General features: G+C 36.1%; 1 protein-coding gene across 2 annotated transcripts; it reads left to right on the forward strand.

Moving 5' to 3' along the window:
* Positions 1 to 186: 186 nt before the first annotated feature.
* On the forward strand, positions 187 to 10938 carry LOC142551313 (cysteine synthase). 2 transcript variants are annotated; one of them, XM_075660482.1, is made up of 11 exons: positions 187 to 354; positions 783 to 830; positions 999 to 1108; positions 1259 to 1316; positions 2581 to 2844; positions 3037 to 3174; positions 3299 to 3350; positions 9429 to 9508; positions 9627 to 9686; positions 9807 to 9887; positions 10667 to 10938. In XM_075660482.1, exons 2-11 carry the CDS (start codon positions 798 to 800, stop codon positions 10757 to 10759), a joined length of 969 nt encoding a protein of 322 aa, XP_075516597.1. In that variant the 5' UTR covers positions 187 to 354; positions 783 to 797; the 3' UTR covers positions 10760 to 10938. The 2 variants fall into 2 exon arrangements, with proteins under 2 accessions (XP_075516597.1, XP_075516596.1); XM_075660481.1 differs by having other exon boundaries at positions 287 to 353; positions 767 to 830.
* The last annotated feature ends 521 nt before the right edge of the window (positions 10939 to 11459 follow it).

Genomic DNA, 11459 nt, shown 5'->3' on the forward strand with positions numbered 1-11459 from the left:
GAAATGATGACATAATAATAATAATTATTATTTTAAAAGATTGGGAGATATGTTTTGTTATAACTGAGTTTCGAGTTTGATGAATCGTCCCAAACTTGAGAGCTTGACACTGGACGAACACAAATTTTAATTAAATGGCTGCTAATAGAATTTATTTGAAAGTTTAGACTGTAATGGTAAATAATAGAAAGTCTGAGGGGAAAACTGAGTTTTCTAATCCGATAATCATTGTGATCAACGTGCAATAAACAAAGCCCTGTCCACCCTTCAATTTCTACTATATAAATATACTGGTGGTTCTGACGAAGTCGTTTCTTGTAGCTCGACAAACGATTCGCATTTTCACTGAAAAAGGTATTTATCGCTTTGATTTTTCTTTTAATTTCCTTTTGGTGATCGGGAATGGTTTATCGATGATGTAATCTACGGTAAAAATGAAAATTTTCAGCATTTGTTGCGGGAAATTTTGATTAATTGTTAATTTTGGGTCAAGTTGTTGACTGAATCTTGTGAGGTACAGATAATTGTGTGAAAAGAGTTCACTTTTTTTTTCTGGTGATTATCGGTGAATTGTCCTTTTTCCTTTGAAATTTTACCGGAATTTGATGATATAATTATTTTGCTGGTGTTTGATTTCGGGCATAGATTAGTGTTATCTGATGATATGGATGTACGTACTTTGTGTTCATGTTTCGATGGTTTCACATATTTGACCTTTTGAAGAAATACAATGTTGTTAAGAGATTCTGAAGGGAATTAAATTCTCAGGTGTTTGATTGCAGATTTCATAAGCAATTATGGCGAATGGAATTGCAAAGGATGTTACTGAAGTAAGTTATTTGCTAAATTCAAATCAATAGTTGTCTGTTTATGTTTTGATTTAGAATAAAATTTGTATTTTATCTTTGTCTGATGTGTTCCAAGTTTTATTTTTTCAAAAAAAGAAAAAAAAGGAGAAAAGAAGTTGAGTCTGGTTCACTTTGTGACTTATGTTATAGTTGATTGGTAAAACCCCATTGGTATACTTGAACAATGTTGTTGATGGCTGCGTTGGACGTGTTGCGGCTAAGCTGGAAACCATGGAGCCATGCTCTAGCGTTAAGGACAGGTGCTTAATGAATAATATTATAAATTGTCAAGACTTGAATATTGATGATCCACTATTCCATTATTCTGTATAGTATCGAAGCACACTTTGGAGTTGATTCTTTTGTTATAGAATAATATTTTTTTGACTGCAATGTTTTTAATCACACAGGATTGGTTACAGTATGATCGCGGATGCTGAAAATCAAGGCCTTATTACACCAGGGGAGGTATTTACATTTATTGTCATAATCTTTAGTAAGTTTTATCCGAAAGTAGGCAATAATATCTTCTCTAATCGTGTGTTAAATTTATGTTCCTTTGGAGTATGAACAGACCTTGGATTCAATTACACAAACAGTGCAGTGAAAGTTTATTCCTGCGTAGTGGAAAAACTAGCACCCTGTCTACAGTATAGTTGTCAAAGGCTAGCGCCTGTCGCCGAGGACCCTGCGCTTGGGGTCCCAGGCGCAGCAATTCATTAAGCTGAGTCCAGGCGCTTGCCTAGCTAGCCTTGGAAGTAAGCGCGTCTGAATGAATTTTTTTTAATTACTTGTTTAAAACAAAAGCTCAAAACCAAACCCTAGAAACCCAACGTCCCAATGCCGGAATCAAAAGAAGAGATCTCTGAACAAAAGAAGGAGCTGAAGACATCTACATTTAAAACAACCAGAAAGACCGATTTCACATCTTTTGGATGAAAATGAAGAAAAAATTGATGTTGATCAAGAAAATGATGAAGACCAAGAAGAATACAAGTCTGAAAGTTCTGGAGACTCTGATGATTCGATGGAAAAAAATGAACTTGATTTGGATGATTGAAGAATTTTAATCATTTTATTAATCAATATGAACTTATTAATTATTTTTTGTTTTGTGTGACATTGTGACCTAATCATTTAATATATTTATTCTAAGATAAATATATTTTTTAAAAAAATTTAAAATGTACTCCTTGCTTCGGTAAGGGAGGCCCACGCCTCGCCTCGCGCCTTAGGCCCTGTGGCCCTTGTGCGCCTCGGTGCGCTTTGCGCCCTTGACAACTATGGTCAGTAGTAGTTCTTTATTAAGTTTGCTCTAGTCCATTTCGTTATTTCATTATGTCCAACTACTTTAGAAATACTCTGCCAATTTATACTGTTCTTCTTAATAGTACAATTGCATTGAAACAAGATTTTTCTTATTTTCCTTTCACTTCGATCAACAAAATATTGGATCCAAACAAACAGGGAGATCCAGTAAGTGAAGTGAGCAGGTGAAAGGGGATGAGAGGTGGCAAAGTAACCTGATTTAGCGGATTTGTTTTGGGAGGGGGGGGTGTTTTTTTATTTTTTTTTATAGAATTTGCACAAGAATTTCCAACCCCCACCCAGGGTGGTCCTCTTCAAAAAGTTTGCAATGATTGTGGACAAAACAAGAATACTACTTCTTTTGTTATTTTCATGAGTTTTCTGACATTTTGAAGACCTACATTTTTCTCTATTTTTGCTGAAGAGTGTCCTCATTGAACCTACAAGTGGTAACACTGGCATAGGCTTGGCATTCATGGCGGCAGCTAAGGGTTACAAGCTTATAATTACCATGCCTGCTTCCATGAGCCTTGAGCGGAGAATTATCCTCCGTGCTTTTGGTGCCGAGTTGGTGCTCACAGATCCCGCTAAGGGAATGAAAGGTGCTGTTCAAAAGGCTGAAGAGATACGTGATAAGACACCCAATTCCTACATCCTTCAACAATTTGAAAATCCTGCCAACCCAAAGGTACTTTAACCTCCATTATCATGTTTCAAGTGGACCCAGCGAGCGTGGTAAGTCAATAACTGGCTCTTATGCTTTATATGATAAAATGTTGTTATTATTTATGATGAAAATTATTGGTTGACCGTGAAGAATTTTGAATGAAGTTATTGCCGATTGGAAGAATTTATCGACACACATGAATTATATATGTAGATACACTATGAAACTACTGGACCTGAAATCTGGAAAGGAACCAGTGGAAAAATTGATGGATTTGTTTCTGGAATAGGAACTGGTGGCACTATCACTGGTGCTGGAAAATTCCTTAAAGAACAAAATTCTGCCATAAAGGTTGACTTGAGAGCTCTCTAGTACTCAAATCGATTGTGACACTGAAGCATTGCAACTGTTTCTTTTGTTTAATCCAACTCACGAGTTAATTAATTTTCATTTATCCCTCTATATTCTTGTATAGCTCTATGGAGTAGAACCAGTTGAAAGTCCCATTCTTTCTGGAGGAAAGCCTGGTGAGTGCTGTTGATGTTGTATTTTGTGCTTGATAGTGTATATTCCTTGTTTTTTTTCCCTTTATTTGAACTCCAACAATTTTCTGTGCTGCTTTTTTTTTTCCCTAAAAAATTTATTATAATATTCTGCCAATCAATAGCCATTGTATTGTGATTCTTTGCATGACCTCAATATTTGGAAACTCTCTGTCAGTTGTGATCTGTCTTTATTTGCAAAATTTGAATTTATTATTTCTCCATCCATTAAGTCTATTTTTAGGTGAAGGATTTTGATGATCAGATGAGAAAGACGATTGTAAACAACTTCCCATGTTTTTTTATCCAAGTACAGTACTGAGAATAATCAGATGACAACCTTGGTATTTCTTGTATTTAATTGCAAACTCTGATTTTTGGGAAAAATTCTATATATTTCTTTGATTTTCCTCTCTGTTTTAATGAGCGATCAAACAAACATGGGGTTCCTTTTTTTATTTTTTCATTTCTCTGTTACCTTGCATTTTGGCTACATTTCCTTGGTCTGACAAAATTTTATATGTCATGATTGTGTAAAATTATATGCGTTCATCCATTCTTCTTTGGCTTTGATTCGTCCATTTTGTGTCATGAATGATAAAAAAATTTCTTGAACTGAGCAAGTTTATCCATCTGACAAATGAACTATGTATAATGCTTAAGGTCCTGATAGTTTATAGCAACAAAAACAGAGCATAAAAATTTATGCCAGTAGAAGAAAGCAACGGGGAAATGTATTTGGAATGCTCTATATTATTATTCATTGTAATACTCTTTATATAGAGCTGGAAAAACATAACAGAAAACCAAAAAATCTTCCTAATATCAATTCAAAATAATTCAAAAAATATTTCCTATAGACTTGGTCAATTGACCAATTATTTAGCAAATCTTGAACCAAAGTGACTAAGGCATGTTTCCAACACTCCTCCTTGCCTTAGTAGTTGCAGAGACCTAATTTGTTTCTTAGCATTTAAAATCTAGCTTGTGGTAGAGCTTTGGTTAAGATATTTGCATCGTGATCTTCATTCTTGCAATAATACAACTTGATTTCACCATCCTTTTGTACTTCTCTTAAATGAAACAACTTGATCTTGAAGTGCTTAGTTTCTCCATGAAAATTAGGATCTTTTGAAATTGCAATTGCAGCTTGGTTATCTACATGAATCTGTGTTGCTTCATTTTGCTCCATATGTAAGTCTGCAAGTATTTTTCTGATCCAAATTCCTTGATATACTGTAGCACTGGCTGCTACATATTCTGGCTCTTCTGTACTTTGAGCTATCACATCTTGCTTCCTCGAACACCATGAGAAAAGACCTGATCCAAAGCTGAAACAAAAACCTGTTGTACTTCTAATATCATCAATAGAGCCTGCCCACTAACTATCAGAAAAACCACGAAGCTTAAAAATATGACAGTAAGAATATTTAATGCCATAATTTGTTGTGCCCTGGATACATCTTACAATCCTTTTTGCAGCTTGAAAATGCACTTCACTTGCACAATTCATGAACCTCGAAAGTAAGCTTACAGCAAACAATATGTCTGATCTAGTGGCTGTAAGATACATTAAGCAACCACTCAAGCTTCTATATTTGCTTTCATCAACTCTTTCTGCTCCATCATCTTTCTAAATTTTTCCTTCTCATTCATTGGTGTGCTGGTGCTTTTACAATCTTCCATGTGAAATTTTTTGAGTATTTCTCTTGGGTACTTTTGATATGAAGACTCCATCATGATCTTGCTCCACCTCCATACCCAAAAATAGGACATTATACCAAGTTCTGTCATTTCGAATACTTTGAGCATTTCAACTTAAATTCTTTTAAATTTCCTCGTTGCTTCCTGTAACAAGGAGATCATAAACATAAATAGAAACTATAATTAAGTCGGCATTTGTTCCTTTTACATATAATGTAGCTTCACTTGGACTTTTAACAAATCCAAGACTTTGAAGGTGTGCATCAATCCTGCTGTACCCGGCCCTGGGGACCTGCTTAAGTCCATTTAAGGCCTTTTTCAACAAGTAGACCTTCTCCCCGTCCCTTGAGTCTTGACTTGGAATCCTCCAGGCTGATCTACATAAATCTCCTCTTGAAGATAACCATTTAAGAATGCAGATTTTACATCCAACCGATAAATCTTCCATCCTTTTTGGGCTGCCAAAGCAAGAAACATTCTGATTGTATCCAAGTGTGCCACTGATGCAAAAGTTTCTGAGAAATCTACTCCAAACACTTGACTATACTCCTTAAACACTAGTGTGACTTTGTATTTATTCAAAGAAACATCTGCATTAAGTTTGGTCCTGTACTAGACCCATTTGACTCCAATGATCTTTGATCTTTCTGTGTCAAGTCTTATTCACCAACTCCCACGTGTAATTTTTTTTCAATCATTTTGAGCTCCTCTTTCACTGCTTCAATCCACTTGTCATCCTTCTATGCTTCTTTATATTCTGCAGGCTCAAAAATAGCAACATCACTTCTTTCATAAATATTAGATAAGGATCTTGTACCTTGACTGGAACATCATCTATGTTGTTATCAAAATATTGTCATGGTTCTTCCGATGACTTCTTCATACACTCCTCCCAATTCCATTGTTTATCCTCCATAAATTTGATGTCTCTGCTCACAAGAATTTTTCCATTATGTGGTCGGAAAATTCTGTGTGCCTTTGAAGAATCTCTGTATCCAGTAAAAACTACTGGTTCAGCCTTCTTATCAAGTTTCTCTCTTTTTACCTGTGGCACGTAAGAAAAACAAAGACTACCAAAAATCTTTAGATTCTAGCTTTGGCTTATAACCAAACCAAGCTTCAAATGGAGTTTTTCTTGTAAAATTCTTGTAGGCAGCCTATTCAGCAAAAAAACAGCAGCGTTTGCAGCCTCTGCCCACAACCTTTTTGGCAACTCCTCATGCAGCATAAACCTCGTCATTTCCGTTATACTTCAATTTTTTATCTCACTTACACCATTCTATTGTCAGGTGTAAGGAGCTGTGATTTGGTGTTCAATGCCATCTTCCTTGCAGAGCTTTTTAAATATGTCATTTTCATTTTCTTTCCCATTATCGGAACTTATTTTATGCATCCTGCAACCACTTTGATTCTCCACCAATGCTTTATATTTTATGCATCCTGCAACCACTTTGATTCTCCACCAATGCTTTATATCTGTGATGCTTACAGTGCTTGAAATTGTTATTTGCTCCTACTCCAACAGATTTAAAGCAAAGCTTTTTGCTTTCATTTTCACCTTGAACGCATCTCTACCCTTTGGATCTTTGATCAAACACCATTTGTCTTCAAGTATAACTTTGAATCCTTTTTCGATTAACTGGCGAAAACTTTGATCAATATTAGGCACATATAGAAAATCGGTAATGTATTTCAGACTTGTTAGACTTTCTATAGCCACAGTTCCTTTCCCTTTGACTGAAAGAAATTCACCATTTCCAATATTTACTTTGGAAATAATTGTCTTATCGAGCTCTTTCAAGAGTTCTTGATCATTAGTCATGTGATTTGTGCAGCCACTATTGATCAACCAGGAATCGTTAGAAAAAATTCTTGATGAGAAACAGTTTTTTTTTTTATAGAAAACTAACTTTATTATAATAGTGAGAGGTTTTACAATAGACGCGGATGAGTAATCCGCAAAAAGCTTTACAAGAGAAGTCGCTAAAGCATATCCTCATGACCATACAAATTTCCAATCCATAACTATGTCTGAAATACATAAATGATTGTACTCTGGCAACTTTATTGTTCAATTGGCGACTCTGAATTCTAATTTCTTCCAAACTCCGTCCACGGACTCCGACACATCTACAAATATTCTGTTATTTCTTTCCAACCATATCGACCAAAATATGCAATGAATTATCATATACCAGAATCTGGATAATCTTTTCGCTATGGAACACCCAGCTCTTTTAAAACTTTCGTCCAAATACCACTCGAGAATGAGCAATGCAGAAGTAGATGATCTTGATTATCGTCTTGCTTTCGGCATAAACAACACCATTGCGGGCATAAAACGCAGTCCGCCACCTTCTTTGCACCGAGTCGCATGTGGGCAGTTTCCCCAAGACCAAGATCCACGAGAAAATTTGAACCTTTTGTGGGACGTGTACTTTCCAGATATTATGAAAATAGGAGAATAACGGGAAATTTGAGATCAGGAAGAAAGAATTGTAAAAAAATCTAACATGAAACAAACCTGAAGGTCCCCAAACCAAACTCTAAAATCCTCGATTCCCATCTCCAGTCTGACTCTCTGTAAGACTACTAAAAGATTAGTGAACTCGCCTAACTCAACCTCGTTAAAATCTCTTCTAAACCTCACATCCCAAATGAAAGAAGAATTGACACTGCTATTGCAACATCTACGAAGTTACGGATAGGTTTGTTGGTTGAAATGCAAATTTGAAACAAAGATGGAAATCGGTCTTTAAACGAGGCCCCCCTCCCATACATCCTCCCAAAAACGAATGATACTACCCTGTTTGGGCACCGCCCTGATCAGTTGATGAAAAGCCGGGTAAGAACGATAGATAAATTTCCAAGGAAACTAGGCCCTTCCTCCCAAACATCCTCCCAAAAACGAATGATATTACCCTGTTTGGGCACCACCCTAATCAGTTGATGAAAAGCCGGGTAAGAACGAGAGATAAATTTCAAAAGACTTCTGAATGTCGCTTTCCCCGCCAAACCCATGTCCCAACCGTTGTCATGAAGACCATAGATCCTCTTAATTGCTTTTTTCCACAACGTCCCTTTTTCCACTGAACATCTCCACCACTATTTTCCAAGAAGAGCCTTGTTCCTTTGCCTCTTCAGGTTGTTGAGACTTGCAAACCCACTCCATGTGTCCAATAATACCACATTTTCTGCACTTGAGATCATGCCTCCACCAACATGTCCTTTGGGGATGGTTTGTCTTTTTGCAATGTGGGCATGCTGGATAGACCCCATCCTTGTTTTTGCCATCTTTATCTCCTCCTAAACTTTCCGCCTTTGTTCAGAGATACCCTCCATTAATTCTTCTCTTCTCATCAGCTTGTAACGCATTCACCAATAATGCCAAGGAAATGCTTGACAGATCTTTAAATTCTTCTGGCAAAAATTTTGGACTCGTATTTTTCAGGCAGAGATACGAGAATTTTTTGCGCAATTCGTTCGTTAGAAAAGTCCTTACCAAGCAACCTCACCTTATTTACTATAACCAACAACTTGTTAGAGTATTCTTTGATGGTTTCTGTCTCCTTCATTTCATTTTCAGCATTGCAGACTCCCTAATAAAATGGAGTACTTGCATATTTTTGGTTCTTTCATTTCCATGGTACTCCTTTTTGAGATAATCTCAAATATTCTTTGCCAACTCCAAGTTCACTATTCTTGTAAAGATAGTGCACAGAATAGCAAAAAAGAGGCAGGCTTTAGCTTTGGACTTCCTAGTTTTCCTCTCTTTGTGGATCCTAAGCCGAGTCATCGTAAGATTTTCCGGCAATGGTTGTACGTTATAGTCTTCCTCTATAGCTTCCCAAAGGTCTAATGCTTCAAGATAGGTTGCCATCTTAATAGCCTAGACTTGATGATGGTGGTGCTATACGGGAGAAATTTGTTTCAATTTCCATTATTGAAGCTGATCGTGTGTATGGATTATGGGTTATTATTTCATTCCACTCAAAGGTCCCTCAAGAAGAAAGCTCCGATATCATTTTGATGTTTTATAGCAACAAAAACAGAGCATAAAAGTTTATGACAGTAGAAGAAAGCAACGAGGAAATGTATTTGGAATGCTCTATATTACTATACAGAGCATAAAAGTTTTTGACAGTAGAAGAAAGCAACGAGGAAATGTATTTGGAATGCACTATATTATTATTCATTGTAATACTCTTTATATAGATCTGGAAAAACACAACAGAAAACCAAAAAATCTTCCTGACATCATTTCAAAATAATGCAAAAACTATTTCCTAAAGAATTGGTTAATTGACCAATTATTTAGCAAATCTTTAACCAAAAGTGACCAAGGCACGTTTCCAACAGGTCCACATAAGATCCAAGGGATTGGTGCCGGTTTTGTCCCTGGTGTTTTGAACGTTGATATCATTGATGAAGTAATTCAAGTAAGACTCGATTTTCTTCTAAATTTTTTTGACAGCGTGATTGAAGTGTACGGCAGTAATGGTTTACTGCAATAAATCGTTGAGATGTATGCTTTATCAAGTCACGGATTTATTCCAGGTTTCAAGTGATGAGGCCATAGAGATGGCAAAGCTTCTTGCATTGAAAGAGGGGTTATTGGTGAGTTTGGACTGCTTTAGTCATCTTACAAGTAGCATGAAATATGCTTGATTTTAAATTTTTACTTTTTAAAAAATATTCACCTCTTCATGCACATATCTGATTTTTTTATTTCTGCAGGTCGGAATATCATCTGGTGCTGCGGCAGTTGCTGCTATTAAGCTTGCAAAGCGTCCAGAGAATGCTGGAAAGCTCTTTGTCGTAAGTCTATTTTTTTTCTCATTTCTTGTTGATACGATGATGTTGAAACCAGAGTACATCAGTGGGGGAAACTGTGAATTCTCTAACAGAATAAAACATATATTGTATTACTTTGTTGATTACAGTGTGTATTTACATCTGGTAATAGATCGATCATATTAATCACACAATTCAACCAAGTTAGTAATTATTCTACTGAGAATATCATAGAATGTCCCATTCTGAGGGGCAGCGAAACAATAATATCGAATGTCATCATTGAGGGCAAAGGCCACCAAAGGGCTCATATAATGAACTAAAGTTGTTGATTACATGATCCAAAATCACCTGCCAATGTTCAAGATTCATCATTAGAATCATAATTGTAGTTTTGAAGACTTGTTGATCTCAGATTCCTTTTTTTGTTCTCTGTCCGTTAACTTGGATGGTCAAGAACTTTCTAAATGTTGTTTCCTATAAAAAAAAAGAACTTTCTAAATGTTTTTCCAAAAACTGAGTTCAAATTCTGTTGCTATATTTCTTTTTTCGTGCGTTAATCAGATCGCTTGCATTTGGGGATACTAGTAGATATACTCTGCAGCACAGAAGAACCATGATCTAGAGAGGCCAAGTTTTGATGATATTGTTGAAAAATTGCTGAGTTATTTTGAATTTTGTGACTTGTTTCTTTATGTTTTCATTTCCTAAATTATAGCCGTGGGGTTTGCTTAAACTAGTCTAAATACCAAGTTGATACCAAATTTGCTAACATATACGTCTTATACTTAACTTGGATTCAGGTCATCTTTCCAAGCTTTGGTGAACGGTATCTTTCTTCCGTGCTCTTCGAATCAGTCAGGCAAGAGGCAGAGAGCATGACTTTCGAACCCTGATCAAGGTTTCTGAAACTTCGGAGAATCTTGAGGGAAAATTCTTGCTTCTTTCGAATTAGATAATTTTTATCAATGGTCGTCTTCATCTGTTTTTTGGTTTCTATCATGTGGCCTTGCCATTGTCAAATCTTCAACAATCTGGCATTCCTTTCCATTCCAATGCATCTGTTTGGGTTTTAGTGTGTTTCCAATAAGTTACCCGTGTTTTCCGAATGTTTTTATACACAAGTCTCATGGTATTTACACTTTTGAAAATTTTCAAACTTTTGTTGATGTCTGATGGAAGCAATTACTACCAGACACACGTTGAAGCTCGTGGAAATCACAATATTACTTTATAATACAGACTAATGCCAGTGTAGGCCCAATGTTTGAGATAAGACGAGAAAATGAACTATGGTGAGTCAAATTTAAAATGTTCTCTGCCTCTGTTCGAAAAGGCCCACCCCGCTACTCTCGCCTTTGCAGCTTGGTTCGCCATACGTATATTAATAGGTTATGTCTGAATAGTTTCTGCTGGATCATGTGAAGCACAAAGTTAGTTTAAGATTAATCTTTGTGTTAGCATGTCTAAGTTCTTTTCATTGGGAGTGCGTATACGTTGGCATTAGTCAGAAAAAGAACTAAACTGTAAAAAAGAAAGAAAGATATAAGGATCGGATAAAGATATAAATTTGATAATATGGAAGACAAAGAAACT

The sequence above is a fragment of the Primulina tabacum genome, chromosome 7 (assembly GCF_025594145.1).
Source record: "Primulina tabacum isolate GXHZ01 chromosome 7, ASM2559414v2, whole genome shotgun sequence".
Classification (NCBI taxonomy): domain Eukaryota; kingdom Viridiplantae; phylum Streptophyta; class Magnoliopsida; order Lamiales; family Gesneriaceae; genus Primulina; species Primulina tabacum.

Coding starts and splice junctions, on each gene's coding strand:
- LOC142551313 (XM_075660482.1), top strand. CDS start 798: ATGGCGAATGGAATTGCAAAGGATGTTACTGAA. Junction 2,845..3,036: donor AAAATCCTGCCAACCCAAAG/GTACTTTAACCT, acceptor TTATATATGTAG/ATACACTATGAAACTACTGG. Junction 9,888..10,666: donor ATGCTGGAAAGCTCTTTGTC/GTAAGTCTATTT, acceptor ACTTGGATTCAG/GTCATCTTTCCAAGCTTTGG.